General features: G+C 42.7%; 1 protein-coding gene and 1 pseudogene across 1 annotated transcript; both read left to right on the top strand.

Moving 5' to 3' along the window:
- Window positions 1-4084: 4084 nt before the first annotated feature.
- On the top strand, window positions 4085-8052 carry LOC120436207 (annotated as a pseudogene).
- A 13921-nt stretch (window positions 8053-21973) lies between these two features.
- On the top strand, window positions 21974-24692 carry LOC120436032 (C-X-C chemokine receptor type 2-like). Its single transcript, XM_039606305.1, has 2 exons — window positions 21974-22153; window positions 22344-24692. Exon 2 carries the CDS (start codon window positions 22346-22348, stop codon window positions 23297-23299), a length of 954 nt encoding a protein of 317 aa, XP_039462239.1. The 5' UTR covers window positions 21974-22153; window positions 22344-22345; the 3' UTR covers window positions 23300-24692.
- The last annotated feature ends 381 nt before the right edge of the window (window positions 24693-25073 follow it).

Raw genomic sequence — 25073 nt, 5'->3', positions numbered from 1 at the left:
TTGTGTGTGTGTGTGTGTGTGTGTGTGTGTGTGTGTGTGTGTGTGTGTGTGTGTGTGTGTGTTGTAACCAACTAAAAGGTTCACATACTTTTTGTGTGATTGTGCTAAAGTTAAGTACTAAAAATATATATACTGATCAAATAAGATAAACCTTTATTAGTCCCAATGTGGGAAATTTTTTGGTCACAGCAGAAAGTGGACAATACAAAGTTAAGAGCAGCAAAAATTAAGAAAATAAAATCATAGAATAGAATAAGAAGATATAATAGAATAAAATACTATGTTATATCAGGACAATTGCACTTGGTAATATTGCACATCAAGGAGACTGGGTTAAGGCTACAATGGTGTATTAGATGTGTGTATGTGTTGTGGAGTCTGACAGCATTTGGAAGGAAAGACCTGCAAAATCTCACTGTCCCACATCGTGGGTGCCAGAGCCTGCCACTGAAGGAGCTGCTCAGTGCTGTCAGAGTGGGCCCTTCACTCTGACAGCTCCTTGATTTTATTAGTGCTGATCTGGAGGTAGTTCTGCTGGCACCAGTCCACAAAGCCTTGAGTCAGTTCTCTGTACTCCCTGTCATCCCCATCAGTAATGGGGCCGACTACTGCAGAGTCATCAGAGAACTTCTGCAGAAAGCACTAAGTGGAGTTATTGTCATCTGAGTACTTCAAATACACATATTTAGACAAATAGTTTTCGGTCTTTGTCAACAGTGAATTTCTCCATTGGATGGCAAATTAGCTTCAGTCTCTCTATCACTATCACAAACAGCTACTGCACGTGAAACAGAAGTTACCTCGAAATGCTATTCATCCTTAAAGTGCATTCTGTATTCTGAAAAAGACAGATGTGATTTCCACTGAGCTATAAAAACCTTGCTGTGTCATCACAACTTCACAATTGTTCAGTAAAAAACATTTACCTTATGAAAGGTACATTTTAGCTTTTGTGCTTGTGCTCATTAGCACGACACGGATGTTGAACTCAGCATTTCTGACCCAGGGGCTGCAATGGTGCATCAGGTTGTGATGAGCTACAAACAGAGATCTTGACAGAATGACTGTTCAGCATCATTGCTTCTGTTGCATTTAGCAGTTTCACCCCAGTTCTTTTTATTCCTCAGGCCTCCAGAGACGACACCAGAACTCAGTAGTTACCTCAGAAATCCTTTATTCATCTTCAATCATCCACTCACCTTCTAGAAGGGGAGATGTGCATGGCCCCGACAATTCCTCTGCAAATCTCAACCCTTTGTCTTTTATAGATTATAGAAGCAACCCCCATTGTAAAACCCACATGGTGTGTCATAAACCGAAAACCCTATGTTTGTGTATGTATGTGCGATCACGTGAGTGCCTGCGTGTGCGCGTACCTGTGTGTGCGCGTGTGTATATGTGTGTATGTGTCTCTCTGCACGTGACTTCCTGCCAGTCATAAAGTCATCTCCCCTCACCCAAGCTACACCAAACTCCTCTACAAAACATAGTTAACAGATTACAAGCACTGAGACCCCGACTCTACTTCCATTTGGCAGTTTCCACTGGGCCATTGGCCTCTTGTTGTATTACTTTTACAGCTAAGCATGGGGGAGGGTCTCCTGCCAACCTACTTCTAAGTTGTGACAGTTATGAGCCTTTATTACATTCAGGGACAAGAGTAACAAACTTCTTCTCTCTTTCCTATCTGTTCCATACAGTCCTAACATCCCTCAACTGTAGCTTCCTATCTCCTTTTATGACAGGCAGACCCCCACTGTCAATACATTCCTCTCTCTCTACACAATTCCACCCACACTCAGGCCTATAGCTAAACCAACCTATAACACACAGACATTCACAAATCCTTTCCTATTCCTCTGATCTACAGCTGGACCCCATCCTCTAAGCAAACTTAAGCACATTGTATTCTAATCATTGTTTTCTTGTACTCACACGTCACATATTTTTCCCTAAAGAATAAAGCCTTTAAGCTGTAATTCTGGAAATATGACTTAAATCATGAGCAGCTAAATACAAGTATGTGCAGCATGCTTCCATGCTCCAAACAAAAAGGACAATCTACCAAATTTAAGAACAGAGGAGCTGATTATACAGTTTCCAAATTGTAAGCAATTGGAGTGGATGATAATGTAGCTCCTGACTGACTTTTCTGACTTCGAAGTTTGCTGGAACATGTCGAACAAATAACAGCTTTGACAATCATGCTACATAATTAAATAGAATATATCATTACATTAAAAATTACACATTTGGATATAAGGTGGTTTTCCACTCCCTTTTATTATTTCCTATATCCCCATTTTTATTTAAATAATATAATTTACTGTATTATTGCCTGTGGTGATCAATTTTACCCATATTTACCATGTTAAGGCCTTACTTGAGGGTTGTTGGAAGTGCCCAAATTTTGTGGAAATAGTTTAGCAGATGAAGTCATAATGTGTAATAGTGTGTGGTGTCGGTGCATACATGCAGTCTTTGACCAGCAGACTGTGCTCCCTGCCTCGTCTCTCAGGCTCATACAGCAACTAGAAGTAAGTCAGCACATTTTCTCACACTATGCATCACCTGTGACCATCGTTCTGATTTGATTAGCATTTTCTGTTATTGCATGTACCTTCACTATATTTTTAACAAATTTAATTGCTATGTAGTGTTTATGACAATGCTTTCTTGTTTGCGCTGAGTGTACGGATCAGGTCTGTTTTGCCTCTGGGGTCTTGTCAAACTCACTGCTGAATATATCTGTCTTCATACCTGCACGACACTTTTTTTAAAAGCGTTAAATGGAACATGGACGTGTGTGTGTGTGTGTGTGTGTGTGTGTGTGTGTGTGTGTCTTTACGTGTTTTTTTTCCTTTTCAATCAGGTGTTGTCAACCTTCCTGTTAACCAAGCAGTCATTCTCATGCACTGATCACAAAATCATACCTCAAATCATCATGGCTCAGTCAGAACAGAACAAACATGCGGTGCCCTGTGTGATACTACATTTAAAATGAATGATGACAATCATGGTTAAAAGGAACAAATCGTGAACATATTTTTAAAAACGCACAAAGCGTCATATCATATTAAATCAAATGTAATGCATTCACTTCTAAAGTTATCATATCAATACTAGGATCTATTTCGCTCTTAAAAGAGTGTTAGTTGTGCACAGTTTTGTGTAAGGGTGCATCACCCAGCTGCAGTCATTAGGTGTTTACTTGTGGTCATGAAAGGAAGAATGTGGTTAGCAACATGTCTTTGCTAAACTGGGTTAAAACACCACAAATAAACCTTCTGTCCAGCCACAGCGTGATGCTGTGAGAGCACGCCTTTAATGAGACATTTTGCATTCTCATGCAGTATTATAAGAGTTTTTACAGACATTGATCAGTGGCCTCAAGTTAATTTAAGTAAATGTAAGTAAACAAGTCTCTGATGAATAAATCAAAGTCATTAGAACTTCCTTTAATAGTAAGGAATAACTAAATATGACCTTTCGTATAAACAGTGGATGCATTTTGTTTTTAGTTTTGTCTTTATTTATGTGTAATTTTGATGTATTTGGATTTTACTTGACAGTTTGGATTTCTATATTTGGGTTCAATTCCTATTCATTTACATGATTAAAGAGTTTAATTCATTTAATCTTAATATATTTAATGGCCTACATTTACCCTGCAGCTTCCTGAGCAGCAACGCCCCCTGCAGTTTGTAGGTCAGGCCCAGCACTACTTCACTCCAACATGTTCAGGGTGTGGCTGATCTCAAAAGTCTCCATCAAGAACAGATGTAATAGATGCTGCAATGACATGTATAAGAGTTTTGCTTAATCAACGTAATCTATAGATGAAACAGACCCCTGTCACTGTAAAACTGATGCAGTTTCATCTGTTCATTAGTTCATCACTGAATGATGAAGCTGTGGTGGACCACTAGAGGGCTCCACTCACACCCAGTGTTGAGGAAGTGTGTTCTTCTGTTTTGTGGCGCGATATGTGCAGTTGATGTTGGAGACAAATAAAGAAGGAGTGTGAACTGAGAGCTCTGTGTCGTTGATGCTTACCTCCACATTGGTGACCCCTGACTCGAGCATGCAACGGGCCGCAGATAACGCAGACTCCGCTTTGGAGGCATCGGCGGCCGCCGGACCTCCGCCTCCTGTTGCAGCTACGTTCGCTGTGGCGCTGAAACTGCCGGACTTTTGGCTCCATGACCCCCCGTCATGGTTCGTGCACGTGGAGGCTCAGTTCGCCCTTCGCGGCATCTCGGCTGACGACACGAAGTATCACCATGTGGTGGCCTCACTCGACCCGCTGGCCACCCGCCGCGCGATGCCGCTCCTCCGGGACCCACCCGCCCAAGGGAAATACGCCGCCCTTAAAGAGCTGCTTCTTCGGCGCTATGCCCTCTCCGACGCTGAACGAGCCGAAAAGCTCCTCAACCTGTCAGGCTTGGGTGGCGGTACCGCGCTCGAGCTCATGGAGAACATGCTGTCGTTGCTCGGGCCGGATGACGGGGGATTCCTCTTCGCCCACCTCTTCCTCCGCCAGCTACCGGCCGCCGTGAGAGCCGTCCTCGCAAACTCCCCGCTTCTGCCTGCGAAGGATTATCGCTCCCTGGCTGAAGAAGCGGATCGCATTCTCCTGGCTAGCCGCACTTTCAACGTTCACGCCGTGGCTACGGACTCGCCGGCGACGCCTTCCACGCCACCACCTGCCTCCCCCGGAGCATCCGCCCCCTTGCTGACGGCAGGGATTGCTACACGCCGGCACGGCGGCAAGAACATCTGTTTCTACCATCAGCGATTTGGCGACAGAGCGCGTCGCTGCCTGCCGCCTTGCGCTTTCACGGCCCAGGGAAATGGACCCGCCAGCGCGCCGTAGCAGCCGCGACCGCTGGCAATACAGAGAGGCTGCTCTTCATAGAGGACTCGCGCTCCGGGAGACGTTTTCTCGTGGACTCCGGCTCCCAGAAGAGCCTCCTTCCCCCTACCGCTGCCGACGGACTAGCAGCGAACTGTGGGCCGCAGCTCATGGCAGCTAATGGCTCTCCCATCAAAACGTTTGGGGAAAGGTTGGTGACTGTTTGTTTTCATGGCCGGGATTTCCAGTGGAACTTTGTTGTTGCCGCTAGCTCTGTACCTATTTTAGGTGCTGATTTTCTGTGCGCTCACGGACTGCTTGTCGATGTTGCTAACAGATGTTTAATTGATGCTCTTTCGTTTTCTTCGCTGCCATGTTTTACACGGGCCGCCGAACCCCTAATTCGGGCTAATGTAGTGACCTCCGGGGATGCTTTTCAGCGTTTGCTTTCAGAGTTTCCATCGCTGTCTGTCCCTGATTTCTCTGGCGCGGTAACGAAGCATGGGGTTGAGCATTATATTCCCACGGTCGGGCCCCCGGTGTTCGCGCGCGCGCGCCGCCTCGACCCCGCGAAACTGTCCGTCGCTCGGGAAGAGTTTGCAGCCATGGAGCGCCTTGGCATTGTACAGCGTTCGAACAGTGCATGGGCCTCTCCGCTTCACATGGTGCCCAAATCAGACGGTCGGTGGCGGCCGTGCGGAGATTTCCGCCGTTTAAATAATGCCACGGAGAATGACCGTTACCCCATCCCCCACATTCAGGATTTTTCTGCCAACCTCGCCGGAACGTCGATTTTCTCTAAAATTGACTTGGTGCGGGGGTATCACCAGGTTCCCGTGCGCGCCGAAGACGTCCCTAAGACCGCTGTCATTACCCCCTTCGGCTTGTTCGAGTTTTTGCGCATGCCGTTTGGCCTGAAAGGTGCCGCCCAGACCTTTCAGCGGCTGATGGACTCAGTTTTGCGTGGGCTGCCGTTCGTTTTTGTTTATCTGGACGATATATTGGTGGCCAGCTGCTCAGCGAGCCAGCACGAGTCCCATCTGCGCCAGGTTTTCCAGCGTTTGGCAGCGCACGGCCTGATCATCAACCCTTCCAAGTGCCAGTTTGGGTTGCCTGTTCTGGATTTCCTCGGGCACCGCATTTCCGCTGAAGGTGTGGTTCCGTTGCCCGACAGAGTCCAGGCCGTTTCAGCTTTTCCACGCCCCACGTCGGTTAAAGCGTTGCAGGAGTTCTTGGGGATGATAAATTTTTACAACCGCTTTCTCCCCAGAGCTGCCCACCTGCTACAGCCACTCTATGCTGCCTTAAAAGGTAAAACAGCCAAAGATCCGGTTGACTGGCTGCCGGAACGCATCCATGCGTTTTCCGCAGCCAAGTCTGCGCTGGCTGACGCAGCCCTGCTGGCACACCCGCTCCGTCGGCGGAGATCGCGTTGACCACCGGCGCGTCCGGCGTGGCAGTGGGTGGGGTGTTGGAACAGCGGGTTTCAGGTCTCTGGCAACCGCCGCCTTTTTCAGTCGTGACGCTCCGGGATGCCGAACGCAAAGTACAGTGTTTTTGACAGGGAGTTGCTAGCCCTGCACCTCGCGACACGGCATTTTCGTTTTTCCTCGAGGGTCGCAACTTTACTGCGTGCGTTGACCACAAACCTTTGACGCTTTGCGGCGTCCAAGGTCTCTGACCCATGGAGCGCCGCCAGCAGCGCCAGTTGGCGGCCATTTCGAGTTTACCACAGACATTCAGCACGTGGCTGGTAAGTCCAATCACGTCGCTGACTGTCTGTCACGTGTGTTGGTTTCTCCAGTGTATGTCGGCGTCGACTACGCTGCCATGGCCGCCGAGCAGCATGCTGACCCGGACATCCTGGCGCTTCAGTCAATGAAAACGGGCCTCGTGCTGGAGGACACCCCGGTGTGGGGCGGCGGTCCGCGCCTTCTTTGCGACGTTTCTACGGCCGCCCCGCCCGGTGGTTCCCCTTCGTGTGGCGTCGTCGTGTTTTTGACTCGGTGCATGCCCTCTCTCATCCCGGCGTCCGGGCCTCGGTCAAGCTGGTCAGCGCCAGGTTCGTTTGGCGGGCCTTCGCAAGACGGTGAAAGAATGGGCGGCGGTTTGTGTCCCATGCCAACGCTCAAAATCCACCGGCACACGCAGGCACCCTCGAACCTTTCCGTATCCCGGTCGGCGTTTCGATCACGTTCATGTGGACCTGGTTGGTCCCTTGCCGCAGTCACAGGGTTTCACGCACCTTTTGACTGTGGTGGACCGCACAACCAGGTGGCCGGAGGTGGTGCCACTGGCGTCCACGACAGCGGCGACGGTGGCCAGAGCGTTTTTGTCGGCGTGGGTTTCCCGTTTGGTCCCCCTGCTGACATTACCTCGGACAGGGGCCCACAGTTTGTTTCTGAGCTTTGGTCTGCTATGGCTGACGGCCTGGGGGTCAAGGTCCACCGCACCACAGCATACCACCCGCAAGCTAACGGGATGTGCGAACGGTTTCACCGGTCTCTTAAGGCCGCGCTCCGGGCTTCCTTAACAGGTGGCGACTGGGTCGACCGTCTTCCGTGGGTTTTGCTGGGATTGCGTAGCGCGGTTAAAGAAGACCTCGGGGTTTCCCCGGCTGAACTGGTCCTCGGCCAGCCCCTCCGGGTCCCCGGGGAATTCTTGCCTGAGAGCCCTCCCCATGTTTTGATCCTCTTTGTTGCCTTTTTCGCCCCCCGAAAGGCTCGTTTCCTGTTCCTGGTCCCGTGCACCACTGCCTGCCTGACACTTTTGTTCCGAGTTCGTTGGACTCTGCTCGTTTCGTTTTCGTCAGGCACGATGCCCATAGGACTCCGCTGCGTCCACCATATGACGGGCCGTACAGGGTTCTTAAACCAGGCAACAAACATTTCATTTTGGACTTTGGCGGTCGGCAGGAGGTTGTCTCTGTTGACAGACTTAAGCCTGCACATGTTATGCAAGAGGATCAGGTGGTCCCGGCCCAGGCCCCTCGTCGCAGCCGCCCACCTGCCACCGGGCTGATGGATTCTGTTTTTTCCCCCAGGAGTGATCCACAATCACCGGAGTCCGAGTCGTCTGCAGCTTTTTCTGACCGCCAGTGTCAGCCTCGCTTCCGGGCTGGGTTGCCCTCTGTCAGTTCCCCACCCCCCCGGTTCAGCCGTTCCGGCCGTTTGCTTAGGCCCCGGGTCCTGGACTAGTTCTGCTGGGTGTTGGGGGGGCATGTGGTGGACCACTGAGGGCTCCACTCACACCCAGTGTTGAGGAAGTGTGTTCTTCTGTTTTGTGGCGCGATATGTGCAGTTGATGTTGGAGACAAATAAAGAAGGAGTGTGAACTGAGAGCTCTGTGTCGTTGATGCTTACCTCCACAAAGCTACAATTTATCACTTTACTGGTTTGCTGTGGCATTTCACAGTAAATATAATCTCAAGAACTGTGATGTGTCAAATAAAGTCTGTCGAAATCAAGCTGACACTATTTGTTTCCATTTGTTGTGACTATGTGTCAGCCATACTAACCTGATAATAGATTAGAGATTTTACTGGAAGACACAGCAGTTTATATTTTTATTATCTTTGAATGCAGATTTTTAAAATATTCATATTGCATAGTGGATTAAGATGTAGAGATTTTCTTTTTAAACTGTCTTGGAAGTAAATTTTTCCACTGGATAGTAAATTAGCTTTTAGTTTACTTACTTAACATGTAACAGACATTGTTGGTGTGGATACATATTACATCTGTATCCAGAGCTTCTTCTGTCTCTATGGATACCAACGCCGTAAGAGCGTAAGAGCCTGCTTTTTGTACATCCATTCACTTAGTACCATGTCACTCTGAGCGTGCCTGATCTTGTCTGGTCTTGGGAGTTAAGCAATGTCAGATCTGGTGAGTTCCTGAAAGGAAGTGTGTGTCAGAATACCAGGTGCTGTAAGCTTTTTCACTTCTCTAAACAAACTGCAGAGGGCGCTGCTGCTCACTCAGGGGAGAAACTCTTCATGAAAATAGTGACAGTCACTCTTTTATTTTAAGAAGTTCAGGTGAGTGAGTCTTTTATACAGACCAATTTTATTGGATGCTGTCATGTCATACATTATTTTAGATACTATCACCATGTTCAGACCTTTACTATGTTTTGTCAACATGGACGATCATGATACCTTAATTTGAGACCACAGTGTTGCCTTCTTTCTGACTTTCACCTTTAATTTACATTTACATTTGATCAGTAGGGCACTAATTGAAGCGCTCTGATATGATGAATGTAAGGGGAGAAAGCATGTTTCAAATTTGCCTCACAGACACCAACAAACAGTTTGTCTGTTTATGCTTGGTCTGCTCTGTTTAGTGCCTTTGGTTTCAGTGTTTCATGTAACTGGCCGAACTCTTCACAGTTTTCTTGCTCATGCTATATTTGATATACCATTACTGATTCTCATTACACACACTTCTCATGAACCAAATGCAAAACTTTAATTCTGGAGACATGTCTTTGGCTCAGTGAACTTGAATATCTTACATTTAAAGCTGTCTGTTTGCATATGATGAAGTACTCATCTTGTCTTTATTCAAAACAGAGCAGACATCCTTCAGTTATCAAACTGCTTCTGAATAAGTTGCAAAGCAGCATAACCACTGTACATGGTTTATCTTATAAAGATCTTCTGCTACAGCTGCTTTATCAGCACTGTTCAGAAACTTTAATATAATAACAAATGAATGTAATGCATTGGTCATAAATACACCCACTAATAAAGACAAGAAAGAAACACTTCCAATGTTTTATTCTTTACTTGTACATATGGCTTCTGTTGTTGCTGTGACCTTCTGGTCCTCACAGCCTGTGTCCTCCTGTCAGTTTGTTCTTAATGAAACTCATCCACTGTGATTATGGACTAAAGTATTGTATCTTTTAACGTAATTTCTCTGCTACATACTGTAAAAGGGGAATTTGAGATCTTTGGACTTTTTTTTTTTTTTTTGGAAATGCAAGCCAAAAACAATCAGTTCATGCAAATCAACTAATTTGTATTAACTGACACACACACTCAGTGACTGTATTAATTTGTGCGTCTAGTGTCCATTAGCATTTTCTAGCTCTTGTTTGCATTGAGTGTTTGTTTGGTTGTTTTGTCAGTTCATTAACAAATTTGCCCTACATTCATACAGGTCAGATAATATGTGAAGTGCTGTTGTTCATAATGCTCACTAGCGAAATTTAAGCACAGTGTGCAGTTTGTCTCCCCACAGTCCCCACAGGGACTGACACGTAAAATCCTTACCACTTCATACTACAGCACCTGCATATTGTTATTCTCCTTGTTGTAGCTATAATATTTACATTTTGATTTGCTAAATTACTTCTTTTTTTTTTTTTTTACTTTGTTGGATGATGTGACCGTAATTTCCCAACTGTTAAGATAAACAAAGTAATATTTCTTCCTCTCAGCCATATAATATATACTATGAATTTGCAATCTTTGCTGACTTTGAAAATGTAAAAGCATTTAGTGTGTTATGTCTGTCTGCAAATACATCAAATATATGCAGTTTGTCAGTGCAAATAACACAGGATCATTCCTTCAAGTCTGGCTGACCTGAAGCAGCTCTAAGAGTAAAAATGATCCACATTTCATGAATACTGTACAGGTTTCTTCTGCAGTTATCGAAAAGGCTTGTTTGAAGTTGGGACTGTTGTATCAGATCACATTTTCTGATCAGTTAAGGAGTTTGCATGTTTTTTGTGCTATTACAATGTAGTTGTGTAATAAAATATTTTAAAACAGAAAACGACAACAAATGTTTCCAAATGCTTCCTTTCAAGTGCTTAAAAACTGGTGAGACAGTATAATGATATATAATCCAGATATGGGCTTTACCATATGCTGTTTTGATGTGGATTCAGTTAATATGCAAATATAGCATAACGCTCCTGCTTATTTTACATACTTTACTGGTTTCTGTTAAGGTGTTTTGTCATTTTCATTCAAATTGAACAGACTATCAGATGATTCCCACTATCACATGACTCAGGTGAATATTATATAAAGAATTCACTGTAACCATTCACCAGCTTCAGAGCATTTCACTTACCAAAGTCATCATCACCAACTGGTGCTACAGGCAATCAACAAACCACTCATCAGTGAAGTCAAGAATTAAGGTAAGTGCCAAGATTTGGAAAAGCTTGCATTACAAATGTTTGCTTGGAGGGCTGATAATGTGAATTATCCAGAGTGAGAAGTTAGCTGTTGTTTAATGCAGAAAAATTATGTCATGTCTGAGGTCTGTTTTCGGTTTTGGGGTTTTTTGTTTCTTTGTTTTTGCACGGTACACTTTATGTAAGTTAGAACAGAACATGTAATTGCTGTTTCTCTTCACCAGGGAATCATGAGGATTCAGTGCGTCTGTTTGCTGCTGCTGCTGCTCTCTCCTGCTGTGCTCTTACAAAATTATGAGGCCTTCAAAAAGAAACACATCCTTCCAGAGAACGTCTCTCACAAGTGTGATGACATGATGAAAAATATTAATGAAGTAAATAAATGCAAGAAAATAAATACCTTCATCAAACAGACAGCAGATTCAGTTAAGGCTTTGTGTAAAAATAAGAAGGATGAATACATCACCAGTGAGTTTGACCTTATCGACTGTGAGAGGTCTAGTGAGAAACCCTGTAAATACAACGACATACTGCCAAAAAATAAGTTATCAAAGAAGATAAAATGTGAAAATGGCCTACCTGTACACCTTACGAAGGCCAAGTAGCCGAGAGGCTTGAAGAACAGGGTTGAAACTGTTTCTTTGCCTTCTTCAGTAAACTGTATTTCTTAAAATGTTATGATAATTGTCGGGCTGTCATCTTATAACCAAAGTTCATTCTTAAAATATTAATAAAAATGTAGACTGTGGAAGTGGGGAAAAAAAGAATAAACATATTTCATCCAAGTTGCTGTTGTTAATAACTGTCTTTCTTTTCTTTTGCTCTCTCAGTTCAATTTTCTTATTTTTTTGTTGAAATCTATAGAAATAAATAAAGAGTCTCATCAGAGTCACTATGTCAAAGCTGTTTGCACCAAACCTTTTCTTTTTCCTGGGTATCCTGGTGGACAACAAACGTTATTTGAGTCATGACCTCAGAGCGGAGTGAGACACCGCCTGACTGATCATTTCATTTCAACACAAACTTTTCAGTCCCCCTGAGTCAAACATAACACTATATGAAGTCTGGATGCAAAGCTGCAAGATGTTTCTCTGTTCACAAAAAAGCTGAAGAAAAACACATGCCATCTTCCAGAAACTTGTTGTAAAAATACACAGACATCACCAGAGTCACAAGAGTTATCAAAATTTGCCTCAATGAACTTGAATATCTTATCGTTCTTTATTTCTATTCAAATACAACATAGTACTCATCTTCATTCAAATAAGATCACACAGTTCAGATTATGTGTAGTGTAGTGCTCGCTCCAGTGCTCTTTCCATAAAGTGAACAATTTAAACATTGTTCACTGTGTTCTGTAGATGCAGTACATTTGTCTGTCAGCACGTCACTCAGACCTCATATCTTTAAAAAAAAAAAACTATTTTGACAAAGATTTTGATAACAAACTTGGCAGCACGGTGGTGCAGTGGTTAGGACTGTTGTCTCACAGCAAGAAGGTTCAAAGTTTAGTTCCAACATCAGCCCAGGTGTTCTCCCTGGGTACTCCAGCTTCCTCCCACAGTCCAAAGAGGTAAATCTCGTGAGTGTGAATGGTTGTCATGTTAGATTTGGCAACCTGTCCAGAGTGTACCCTGCCTCTCTTCCTAAGCCTGCTGGGATAGGGTCCAGCCCCCTGCGACCCTCACTTGGAGAAGTGAATGGATGGATGGATCATATACAAACTTGGCAACGTGAGACCAATGATGATGACCGACCACAAAAAAAACAAAGAGGCTGACAGAGGCTCAACCTGCTCTGTCAGTAATCTGTTCTGTTTCTTTGTGCAGCAGCTCTTCTATATATAATTTCCTCTGACTGGTTGAGTGTTTTTTTTTTTTTTTTTTTTTTTTTTTTAGGATTGTAAGGTTTGACTGCTATTGGTTTTGCCATTTATCAGTTTTATTTAAATACCTTAGTTTTAGTTTGTTTTATTAATTTTGGGGACTTCTAAAAAAATTAATGATTTTTTATTTGTTTATTTTTATTGATTATTGTGGTGGGGTGTGGTTTGTGGCTCAGCTGCAGGGGAGGGCTGGAGCAGTGGGTTCAGGGTGTTGTGTCAGGGGAGGCTGATCCACACAGCTGTTGTCATTCACTTGGTCATGCCTTCCCTATTTCAGTAGGATGCTGGGATCTGACAGGAGAGTTGTGTGTGGTGTGTGGAGCTGGAGAAGGCAGCTGGAAAGCTGGGCAAACATAAAACAACCAGAAGCACTGTATATAAACATACACTGACCTGCAACATGTGTTCCTTGGGTCCTTACAATCATCATTATGAAACAAAAGATAATCTAAAACTTCAGAAGCAGAGTTCCTAGGGTCTTTAAAATCTAGGTGGTGTTATCACAAGTAATAATCACAAAAATATGTCACTTCAGGAGAACTCATTGCTAGGGATGGGTATTGATAAGATTTTCACGATTCCGATTCCATTTTCGATTCTGTTTAACGATTCGATTCTTTATCGATTCTCTTATCGATTCTTTTTAAAAAAGGAGAACACTAAGGTCGATTAGCTTAGAACTTTGTTTTATATCTTCTCTTTGAACAAGATAGAAATTTAGGAGTAACATGGCCTTACAAACCCAACAGTGAGATCTTAAGAGATCCACAGCCTACGGCACTTCAATGGGGTGTCACAGGGTCCCCAGGGAAAAAAAATGTAAACGTAAAATAATAAAATGAATATTCTTCTGTAGCAACAACAAAGTATAACATAAATTATTCTGTAGCAATTACACAAGAATATCCAGTAATGTCCCTGCCTACAATTAAACACATTCACTTACCGAAATTCGGGGGCATCTGCTGTGGCAAATGGGTGCAAGTCTTTGACCACAAACTTAGTCACTGCTCGGTGACATGGGTTGAGATTCACGAGTCCGGAGCGGAATTAAAAAGACGACATTCATTTAAGGTCATCGCGTGTTTTGTGAGCAAATGCTTTTGCATATTCGTAGTGTTTCCTCCTTTAAATGAAATATCTACTTTGCAAGTATTGCAAGTTGCTCCGTTGTCATCCGTTCTCGTAAAGTATAACCAAACTTTTGAGTGTTTGAGCTGCTTAGGCGCCCTGCCAGGTAAATGACGCTCCGCAACGTGGTGACGTCATTTGGGGCGACTGGAATCGATAAGGGAATCGTTTGCAAAAATGGCAATATCTGCTGGGCTAAAGAAGAGTAAGACTATCGGGCTTGTTATCAGCCCTCATTGCATCTGCCAGGGCACCATCAATGCAGAAAGGAAGGGGTTCTACACAGTGGTAAACATGACCCTGTCCAAAATATTGTTTTTAAACATGTTGCTGTCATGGTACTCTATGTGTGGCAGGCAGGTTAGGACCTAAATACAGGACTCTCAGGCTGGACTGAACTGAATAACAGCTTTATTCCTCGAAAACACAAATAACTAAATCCTAGTGATGATCCTTGCTTCAGAGTGTGTGTCAAGAAATCCAGGAAGTCTTTTATGAAGCGCATATCAAGACTTGCTTCTTTAAAGGTGAGTGATGTCACTGTTGACTTGAGTGTCAGTGTGATTTATGAACATAAAGCAGACTGGATTCCCGCAAAATGTACGTGTTAGTGTTTGTGTTGGAGATTTAACTGTTACATGGAGGAGCTTGTTTTCATGAACCCTGCTGAAAGGAGAAGGGTATCCTTCTGGATGGCAATAAATAAAGTATCTCATTTAAGTATTACACATAATATTCATGTTCTGGCACCATGTAGAGGGTGACCTGCTTGGGCTTAGTTATCTGGATACACCTCGTGGTGTTACCCCTGTGGTGCAGAAGCTGCCATTTTATCTCCAGGAAAAATGGCTTTCTCTAGGCTTTAAGTACAAAGAAGATCACGTGGCTCCCTATCCCCCATTCAGCTTCTTTGTGGACTTTGTGTGTCGGGAAGCAGGGATGCGCAATGACCCTGGTCTCACACAGACAGCATTCAGCAGCGAGTTATCAGGCGCTAAGCAAAAGTCTAAAGCCAAAGGTCACAAAGCTGTGGCAGTCTTTAAAACGAGGGTCTCTCCGGACCCTCTGTCCCCTTCCAACAGTACAACGACTGCATTGCTTGGCACCCGATGATCCAGCAGAGCGCTGCCCGCTATACAATAAACCCCACCCCTTACCCAGGTGTCATGGGTTTAGAGAGAAGCCAATAGAAGAAAGGAAAGCACTCTTTAAAAGGCACAGAATATGTTACAGGTGCTGGAGAGCTACACATTTGGCAAGGAATTGTGAAGATGACATCACCTGCTCAGAGTTTGGGAGCAAGAGCCACATTGCAGCCCTCCACCCTGGATTTGCTCAATGGTCCACCAAACAGCACATTCCGCACCAGATCAGAGCAGGGAGGGAAACTCCAATCTGAATGAGACTGATGTTTCCACAGCATGCACTGAGGTCTGCGGAAACTATTCCGCAGGGCGTTCCTGCTCAAAAATATGTCTAACCAGGCTGTACCTGACTGGCTGCCCTGATGCTGCAGTTACGGTATACGCAACATTAGATGATCAGAGCAACAGATCACTTGCACGTACTGAGTTTTTTGACTTCTTCAACATTTCAGGGTCTCCTTCACCATACACTTTGAAGACATGTGCTGGAACATGTCTGAGACAGAAGGCAGACAAGTACATGGCTTTGTGATCGAACCCATCGACGGCAGTGTCACACTTTCTTTGCCGCCACTGATTGAATGCAACGAGATCCCAAATAACCGTGCAGAAGTACCAACACCAGAGGTAGCATTAAACCACAGTCATTTGAAGGTTCTTGCAAAATGCATTCCAAAGCTGGACTCGCAAGCTTCCATTCTGCTCTTGTTAGGGAGAGATATCATTAGGGTTCATAGGTTCAGAAGACAAGTGAATGGCCCACAAAACGCACCCTATGCCCAGAAGCTGGACCTGGGTTGGGTTATTGTGGCAGATGTGTGCACTGGAGATGTCCACAGACCTACTGTACACCTACTTCATGGTCCTGAAGACCGGAACTTCCTCAGGTTCCTCTGGTTTAAAGAGAACAACCCAATGAAAGAGATTATGGCGCTCCGTATGAACGTGCATTTCTTTGGAAATAGCCCTTCACCGGCCATGGCTATTTACTGTCTTAGACGTGCAGCATAGGAAGACCGGAAGGAGTATGGGGAGGATGCAGAACAGTTTGTCACTCGTGACTTTTACGTGGATGACGGTTTAAAGTCCTTGCAGCAGATGCAGCAATTGATCTGCTCAAAAGAACTCAAAGAATGCTGGCTTCCTCTAATCTCAGGCTGCATAAGCTAGCTTCAAACAGCAAGGAGGTCATGAAGGCCTTTCCAAGTGAAGATCATGCCAGAGACCTGAAGGATTTGGGCCTTACTGCTGACACTCTACCAATGCAGCACAGCCTCGGGCTGTACTGGGACTTGAGTTCAGACTGTTTTACTTACCGTGTTCAGGATGAGAGAAAGTCATTCACTCGACGAGGAGTTCTCTCAATGGTGAACAGCCCGTATGATCCTCTAGGATTTGTTTCCCCTGTGAGAATTCAAGGAAAACTGCTGCTTCGGGAACTAGCCTCAGAGTCTTCAGACTGGGACACTCCATTGCCAGCAGAAAAGGAAAAGGCATGGGAAAGGATGATCGGCATCCCGCGCCGCTTCCTGGACTTGATGTTTCTTCAGATGGGCTCCTCCAAACTCACACATGAGGTACTCACAACATTCATGGCTGAGGTCTCAGCCATAGTGAACAATCGACCACTGGTGCCTGTGTCAAATGATCCTACAGATCCTTTCATTCTTACACCTGCTTCATTGCTTACTCAGAAAGTAGGTCCATGTCCAGTACCAGAATGAGGTTTTGGACATAAAGACTTATTGAAGCAACAGTGGCACAGGGTCCAAAGCTTTTCTAACACATTTTGGGACAGGTGGCGGAAACAGTAGCTGTCAACGCTACAGTGTCGAAAAAAGTGGACATCTGACCGGCCAAACCTTAAGCAAGGAAGTGTGGTGCTTCTTAAGGACAGTCAGTGCAGCAGGAACGACTGGCCCTTAGGAATTATCGTTGATGTGTATCCCAGTAAAGATGTAAGGGTGCACAAGTGCAAGTAAAGGTCATCAAGAAAGAGGGACCAAAGCTTTACGTCCGACCCGAATGAGATGATCTTGCTCATTCCCCCGGATGACTGAAATGTGTTTGACCTTGCCATATTAGTAGGTGAAACCCGCTGAGTTTCAGATGGGGAGTGTTCTGTCACCATGTAACCGTGTTCTGTTTAAATAGATTTTACCTGAGAAAGTTGCTCTTAGTGCCTCCTTCTGGCATGACCTGGTATAACGTGCGCAAATCTGTCTCTGTTCTATGATGTCATCAAAAAGTGCCTGTTATTGTTTGGGGAAAAGACATCTGGGCCGTTTATCAATGCCCAAGTACGCGAGTACGTACTCGCGTTCTCGGTGAGTACGTACTCTCCGAGAACGCGAGCACGGACTTCGCAATATGTACAATTGGAACACCTGCGTGCGTGATGATGTCACAGGTCCGGAGTTTTACTGCCGTCCCCTCCTAATTTAACTGTGAGTAACATGTTATGAAGCTTAACTGTAATCACAGCCAAACCGGTTTACTCAGGAACAAATAAAACACTGAAATAAACGAAACATTAACATTTAGAAGTGATCTAAGTGACTTATATATCATTTTTAACCTCAGTAGTGAAACCTCTATTAATAAAAATAGTGTACATGTACATACGTGTACATACCTTAATAAAAAAACAAGCAGGTGAGATGTTAGAACGCTTTTATTTCTATTCTAGTGGACACTCAATACTATAGACAGCTGCTGGGTTTCTTTAACCTGAGTAGTGAGAAGTCCACGAGTGGGGGGTTGAAAACGATGTGCCGGGAGTCCGCTGTTGAGTTTTGGACGAAATGCATTCTGGGATACATAGCTGTCCCAAGTCCACACCGATGCATGCTTGATAAAACGGGCGGATCGAGAACACATCCGGGACTTTTTCGCGTTCTCAGCTTGATGTGTACTTCGAATTGGAACAGTACTTGGTCTCCGACTGATGACGTATCACGAGTACACGAGAACGCAAGTACGCACAAGTACGCATATTGAGAAATGCCCCTGGTGTTCTCCTGTTCTCTGCTGTAGTGATAATTGTTCCTCTTAAGGTGGTCTTTAAGGGCATTGTCGGTATGTAATTCTGTTCCATCCTTACTAATGAACAAAATCTATTTGAAGAAATGTAAATTTGTATGCCTTAGGTTAGATTGAGTATATATCTTATTGTTATTTGACTTTGACCTTTGACTGTACCTGTGATATTTATATATTTTTCATTTAATGAAATGTTTTCTTTAAAAAACTAAATTTCAATATGGCACATACATACAATCAAAGGCTTTAGTTGACGTTTTTTGACAGATGTAAGCAGTTACATTTTAAAACACTGCAATTTTTAAAATGGAAACAAATGAGCAGTTCATTCTGAAAGATCTGTTCTTCTCTTTTGAATATTTATAATTGCTCATTTATAAGAAAAGTATTTCTTATCTGATTAATCAATGGAATAATTCATAGATTAAATGAATTATTTAATCTATTATTACATTAGATTACTAAAATAACTGATAGCTGCAGCCTTTAATTAAATGCTTCATTTAGGTCAAGTAGTAAAGAACTGAACACTGGCCAGCATCAGCAGTTCTTAAGATACTATCATAAACCCCATCAAACAGCCCTACAGACACAAAAATGTGAAAACATAAACAACCAGACTATCAGCAGTGATTTGAGTACTTTAAGACCTCTGTGAAAATCATTTACAGTATATATCACAGAATTTAAGGCCTTTATAATCACAGAGCATACAGAGAAAAGTACTAAACTGAATCAATTTCAGCTTTCGTTTCTCATGATGTATATTGTATTAATAATTAAACTTCATTATCTGTGTCTTTACCACACATGTGCCACACAGGTGTAGATACTGTAGGTTCAGTGAATGCTTAAATTGCACTGATTAGAATATACTGGACATTCAAAGCTAAGATTCAGCGCACTGTGTTAGAGGCTGGGATTTGATGAATTCATCATATATACAACCTTTGATCATCATTTATGTCCAGTTGAGAATGAATCTGTGCTCTCACATATTAAATGAACTGAAATCAGCAGTGTGATCTCCAGTCTTGATATATTGAATGAGAGAACTGACAGCTGTTATTTTAATCAGCCTGTCTCAGTCGTTTTAACTCTAAGTATCACAAAGTAATGTGGTAACATCTGGACTGGCGAGTTTACTGTCAGCATTGTAATTGGTAGTTGAAAGGCTGTAGGTTGCAGCCATTGCTCTAACACTATAAATGTAACAGGCCTCAGTGCTGGTTCTAATAGTCTGAGCTGCGTCCAGCTTTATTTGTGAAGAGCACAGCAGCTTACAAAACACGTAGCTAGCTCGTACAGCTGCGACGTAAAACTTTCATAAGCTAAAATGACCTTAAAATAACGGGGCTACGTGAGGTGATGCTAGCGTTAGCCATGTTACCACGTTACCTTCAACAGGTGGTCAGACTGTGAAAACAGGCACTCAGTCAGATGTTGGGCTCTCCGTTTCGCTGCAAGTTGTTAATCAAAGAGCTAATCCAGAAATTAATCCCTGAGCGAACAGGAAAGGGAAATGGATTTTGAAATGCAGTTTATTAAAGTGCAAATGGAAAAAGGTTTTTGAAATGCAGTTTATTACAGTTTTTTCTGAATGCTTAAACCCTAACTGTGATTCTTATAGCACAATTTCTAAAACTATTAATACTTATAGCAAAACCACTCACTGAGTTTGCAAAACTAAAAGCACAAACACTGCTTTGCACTCAGTTTGCCATTTTGTAAGACACACTTTGCAGAACTTTAAACACAATTCACTGCTTACACTCAATTACCAAATTTTCAACACACTCCTAGCAAAACTATACACATTTATGGCCATTATTTACACTATTTTGCCAACTGTCTGGCACACTTTCACAAGTGAAAACTTTTTTAGATAATTAGTTCACTTTGCAATCAGCCTAAGCACTATGAATAAGCTACAGGTAAGCTCTGTGTGTGGAGTACAATGGAGGGAGCAGGAAGAGTGAGAAGTAGAGGAGGCCGAGGAAGAGGACGTGGAGGGGAAGAAGTAGGATGAAGAGGACGACAAGGACAAGGAGGAGCAAGAGGAGGACGAGGAGGGGATAGAGGAAGGGTAAGAAGAGTAAGAAATAGAATTGCTGATGACATCAGAGCTACAATAGTGGACCGTGTAATCAACCATGGAGTGACCCTGAGGGAAGCTGGCCAACGGGTTCAGCCTAACTCAAGCCGTTACACTGTAGCAAGCATCATAAGGACATTTTGAAATGAGAATCAGTTAGTACAGTCACTTTGCACTAAGACTTGTAGCACTGCCATGCTAATGAGAAACACAACAATAGCATAGATGTAAAAATACTGAAATTGTTACTTTACAGAATTGCTAGACAACCAGATGCTGGGGGCAGAGGAAGCATGTTCACTGCAGACCAAGAAACCCATATAGTCAATATGGTGATTGCAAATAATCCTATACTTGGAAATAAACACTTGTGTTTGTTTTGATGTGTGTGAATAAAAACCAGTACTTGAAGTTTGGATCCGTCTATGCTTACGGATCTATGACAAAAGTATGAGCTCAAACTGACATGGCCTACCTTGTGCACAGAGAAAGCAAAAGTCAGATGTGTTTTGTATTCATACCATCAGTGTGCAGTTGCCACATTGTGTGCTTAGTAGACGATGGCTTGTGTGTACTGTTTGATACGGAAACACCATTTTTACGAAGGTGTGAAGAGTTAATCTAGCTGTGTTCGCTTTTGCAAGAGAACTACAATGTTTTGATAATTGGGTGACAGGTTTTCTTATTTGTGTGTAGAGTTTTGCAAAAATAGCCAATAGTTACAAAAAATGTGCTTAAACAATCAGAAAAAACTGTAAAGTGCAAATGGAAAAGGGTTTTTGAAATGCAGTTTATTAAAGTGCAAATGGAAAAGGGTTTTTGAAATGCAGTTTATTAAAGTGCAAATGGAAAAGGGTTTTTGAAATGCAGTTTATTAAAGTGCAAATGGAAAAGGGTTTTTGAAATGCAGTTTATTAAAGTGCAAATGGAAAAAGGTTTTTGAAATGCAGTTTATTAAAGTGCAATTGGAAAAGGGTTTTTGAAATGCAGTTTATTAAAGTGCAAATGGAAAAGGGTTTTTGAAATGCAGTTTATTAAAGTGCAAATGGAAAAGGGTTTTTGAAATGGAGTTTATTAAAGTGCAATTGGAAAAAGGATTTTGAAATGCAGTTTATTAAAGTGCAAATGGAAAAGGGTTTTTGAAATGCAGTTTATTAAAGTGCAAATGGAAAAAGGATTTTGAAATGCAGTTTATTAAAGTGCAAATGGAAAAAGGATTTTGAACTGCAGTTTATTAAAGTGCAAATGGAAAAGGGTTTTTGAACTGCAGTTTATTAAAGTGCAAATGGAAAAGGGTTTTTGAACTGCAGTTTATTAAAGTGCAAATGGAAAAAGGTTTTTGAACTGCAGTTTATTAAATTGGAATTCAAAAATGAATTTACAAATGCAGAATTTATTCTACAATTCATTATTTAAGCACAGAATTCTTTATTTCGATGCGCGTGCCTCTTGTGGTCCTCCATAGTCGCCCAGCCTCGTTATCCTGTGTGTGTATGTGTATTTAAGTCCTCAGTCTCCCTCTTGTTGTTGTGATCTCTCTCTCCAGCTGTGTGTTCTCCCAGTTAGTTTGGTTTCGAGTTCCTCACAGTTTGAGGAACCAGACAGCGAAACTAAATTACAAAAATATTGCTAAGTTACAAAATACAAAACCCAGTCTTGCCTGCTTCACACATATGGCAGAAACAGGAAATGTGTTTGCAAAGCTGTTGCTATCTGCACGAATTCTACTTGGTGTAGTACAAAAAGGGATGTCACAGAGAAATCAGGGTTTATTGTCCTTTTGCTCTCTTTGCTGTTTTTCTTGTCTCCTTTGTGAATTTTTGATCGTCTGCTGCACATAGGTGAGTAGGTAAGCAGGGCCTTGTCACCTGTCTTTTTTTACTCATCCTGGCATCACCAAATGCCCACCTACGCTACGATAGTGTTGATGTGTGTTAGAATTTGGGGTCTGTCAAAATCAGCAACTTGTTGTTTTCCCCCTCTTTGTAGATTTACTTTTGGCTGAATCATTGCTTTTATTTCTGTCCACAGCCATGTCATTTGTCTATGTCTTTGGAGATGATTTCTTTGGGAACTATACTTCCTATGATTACAACGAATCCAGTGAATCCTTCTCTCCAGTTCGGCATACCTTAATATGTGGATATGTGGATCTGGAACCTACAGCAGTTGTGATCCTGTGTGTCATCTTCACAGTCATCTCTGTATTGGCCATACTCGGAAACCTGCTGGTAGGATGGGTGATCAGAACCAGCCAAGAAATTTTGGCTCCATCAGATGTGTACCTGTTCCACCTGACCATAGCAGATGGACTGCTGGCTTTAACGCTTCAGTTTTGTATTGCAGCACTAACTCGAGGATGGCTCTTAGGAGACTTCCTTTGGAAACTCCTCCACATCGTCATGGACGCAAACTTCTACACCAGCATCATCTTCCTCACCTGTATTAGCATCGATCGTTACCTTGTGATTGTGCACGCCAGGGAGACACTCAAGAGTCACCAAAAGAATTGCAGCAGGATCCTTTGCACAGTGGTGTGGGTTTTCGGTTGTGCCCTTGCTGTGCCTGCTCTTTTCATTCACTTTGATAGCTTTGACATCGGCATCTCTACAGCATGGAGGCTCACGATTCAGGGGTTCATTCATGTTTTTGGCTTTTTGGTCCCTGCGATTGTCATGATCTCCTGCTACAGCATCACTGTTTCACGGCTGCTGCTCACTCGTGGTTTCCAGAAGCACCGAGCCATGCGGGTGATCATAACCATCGTGATTGTGTTTCTGCTCCTCTGGACACCATACCAGATAACCATGGTGATAGACATACTGCTGAGTCCTGATGTGGTGCCGTATGACTGTGCTATGAGGAGGTCGTTAAACACAGCCTTGGTTGCAACCCACTGCCTGGCTCTGCTGCACAGCTGCATCAACCCTTTCCTCTATGCCGTTGCAGAAGAGAAACTCAGGAAGAAGATGAAACTGCTTTTTTAGGGAAAAGACAGATGGGAAATTATGTGACACTCAAAATTCAGGAGGTCAACATGCCAGTAGATTAATCTCAAGGTCATAGTGATAATAATGCTATTTAAACTATGTTTCTTACTGCCATTTTTTGTAATGATAACAAATAACAAATATTGGGAAGTATTATACAGGGTCTCTAAATATGTCACACTTGACCTCTGACCCCACTTTTACATTTCACATCTGCCTTTCTTTCAAGTTGACCCCAAAATCTGTTATTTTTACTACACTTTAAATTTTAGAGTATGTGGTAGAAGAAGAAAGACAACAAAATGGACATACACAAAATACAATACTATTTCTCTAAAAGTAAATGTTGCTCAGGGAGTGAGCTGCCTTGGCTAAAGTTTGGGTTTCCTGAGTGCTTCTTGCTTATTACTGTCATCATCACTAGTTGTAGTTGTACAAACTATCCAGCAGATGGCAATGAAGACCAAGATGTTGTATAGACAAATATGTGACGTTAGAAAAATGAGAATTTGAAGGTACTCCCTCGTTTTTATCTTGCAGAATTTTCAGAAACAAATAAGTCATTAGTGAGGATCTGTTTCTGTCAGCGGCCCAAGGTGAGCAGCAATTTCCCGATCAACTTTGTTACTAGCCACTGGCTGTGTTGAACCCGGCAGAGTCCCAAATGATCCTTATTTGAACTTAAAGACTTAGACACATGACCTAAAATGTGTTTTCAGGCAGAGGATGAACAGAGGTACTGCATAAAGGGCCACTGTATGATAAATCATCACACCAAGTCAATTTACTTGAAATGCAGAGATGATAATGAGCACAGCAAAGTGTACTTAAATAATTAAATAATTTTGAATTTGTGAATTTAATTCTTCATTGACATCAGTTTTGTTTTGTTTTGTTTTTTCCATTCAGTGCACACTGTTGGAAAATATTTGTAGCAGGCTCTGCAGGCATTTGTAAATTTTAAAGTGACCTTGATAAAATGTTGTATTAATCATTTTGATGTGAGGTTTTTCTGTTTTGTTTTTGGTATATTAATTAAAAGTTCACGCCTGAACATGTTGTAGAGCAAGTTATTACATAATTAACCTAAAACTGTACCCAGATGTAGAAAATGGTGTCAGTAGAGAAAGTAGTTCTAGGAAGTAAGTGCATCGCTTTTGTTTATACGCCATGTATGGGCTTAGAGAAGTGAAGCGGACATGAAATGTGGGTGTTAAATCATCGTTGTTTCTTTGATTCTCTTTGTTGTTTTCATTTTGAGTAATCCAGATCAGTCTTTATTCATTATATTTTCTCATTTTGATTTTGCAACTGTTTGTTTGTGTATAACTTCTGTCTTTGTGTGTAATAAAAATGAAGTACTGTAGGTCCTTTTGGCCTATTGAAAGAACAGGCATCTTTTCTTTTTCTGTGAATCCTGATATTTCTGCATCGACTGGTCTGTAAATGAGCTCCAAGTCAACAGTACATGCATCCTGTCGTGAAAGTCACATGAAAGCCAAAGTCACGTCTGTATTTGTGGTTTTATGGTCTTTATGGTCTTTTTTTACCACCAGGATTTTGGACTTTAACTGTTGGTCTTAAACATCAATTGAATTCTGAAATAATGAACATCACAACAACTTATGAGGGCAGCTTTAAAAAAAATTATCTCATTAAAAATAACTTAATATAGCTTCGATACTGTGTGTAGTGCTCACAAAGCAGAATTGAGCTTAGATGTTATTGTTGATCTAAATTTGTGTACTTTTATGACATTTTACTAAATTTA

This window comes from Oreochromis aureus, linkage group 23 (assembly GCF_013358895.1).
Source record: "Oreochromis aureus strain Israel breed Guangdong linkage group 23, ZZ_aureus, whole genome shotgun sequence".
Classification (NCBI taxonomy): Eukaryota; Metazoa; Chordata; class Actinopteri; order Cichliformes; family Cichlidae; genus Oreochromis; species Oreochromis aureus.
This window is presented reverse-complemented; position numbering and strand designations above follow the sequence as displayed.

What these genes read in the sequence shown, in the direction of transcription:
- LOC120436032 (XM_039606305.1), top strand. Translation starts at nt 22,346, where the DNA reads ATGTCATTTGTCTATGTCTTTGGAGATGATTTCTTTGGGAACTATACT.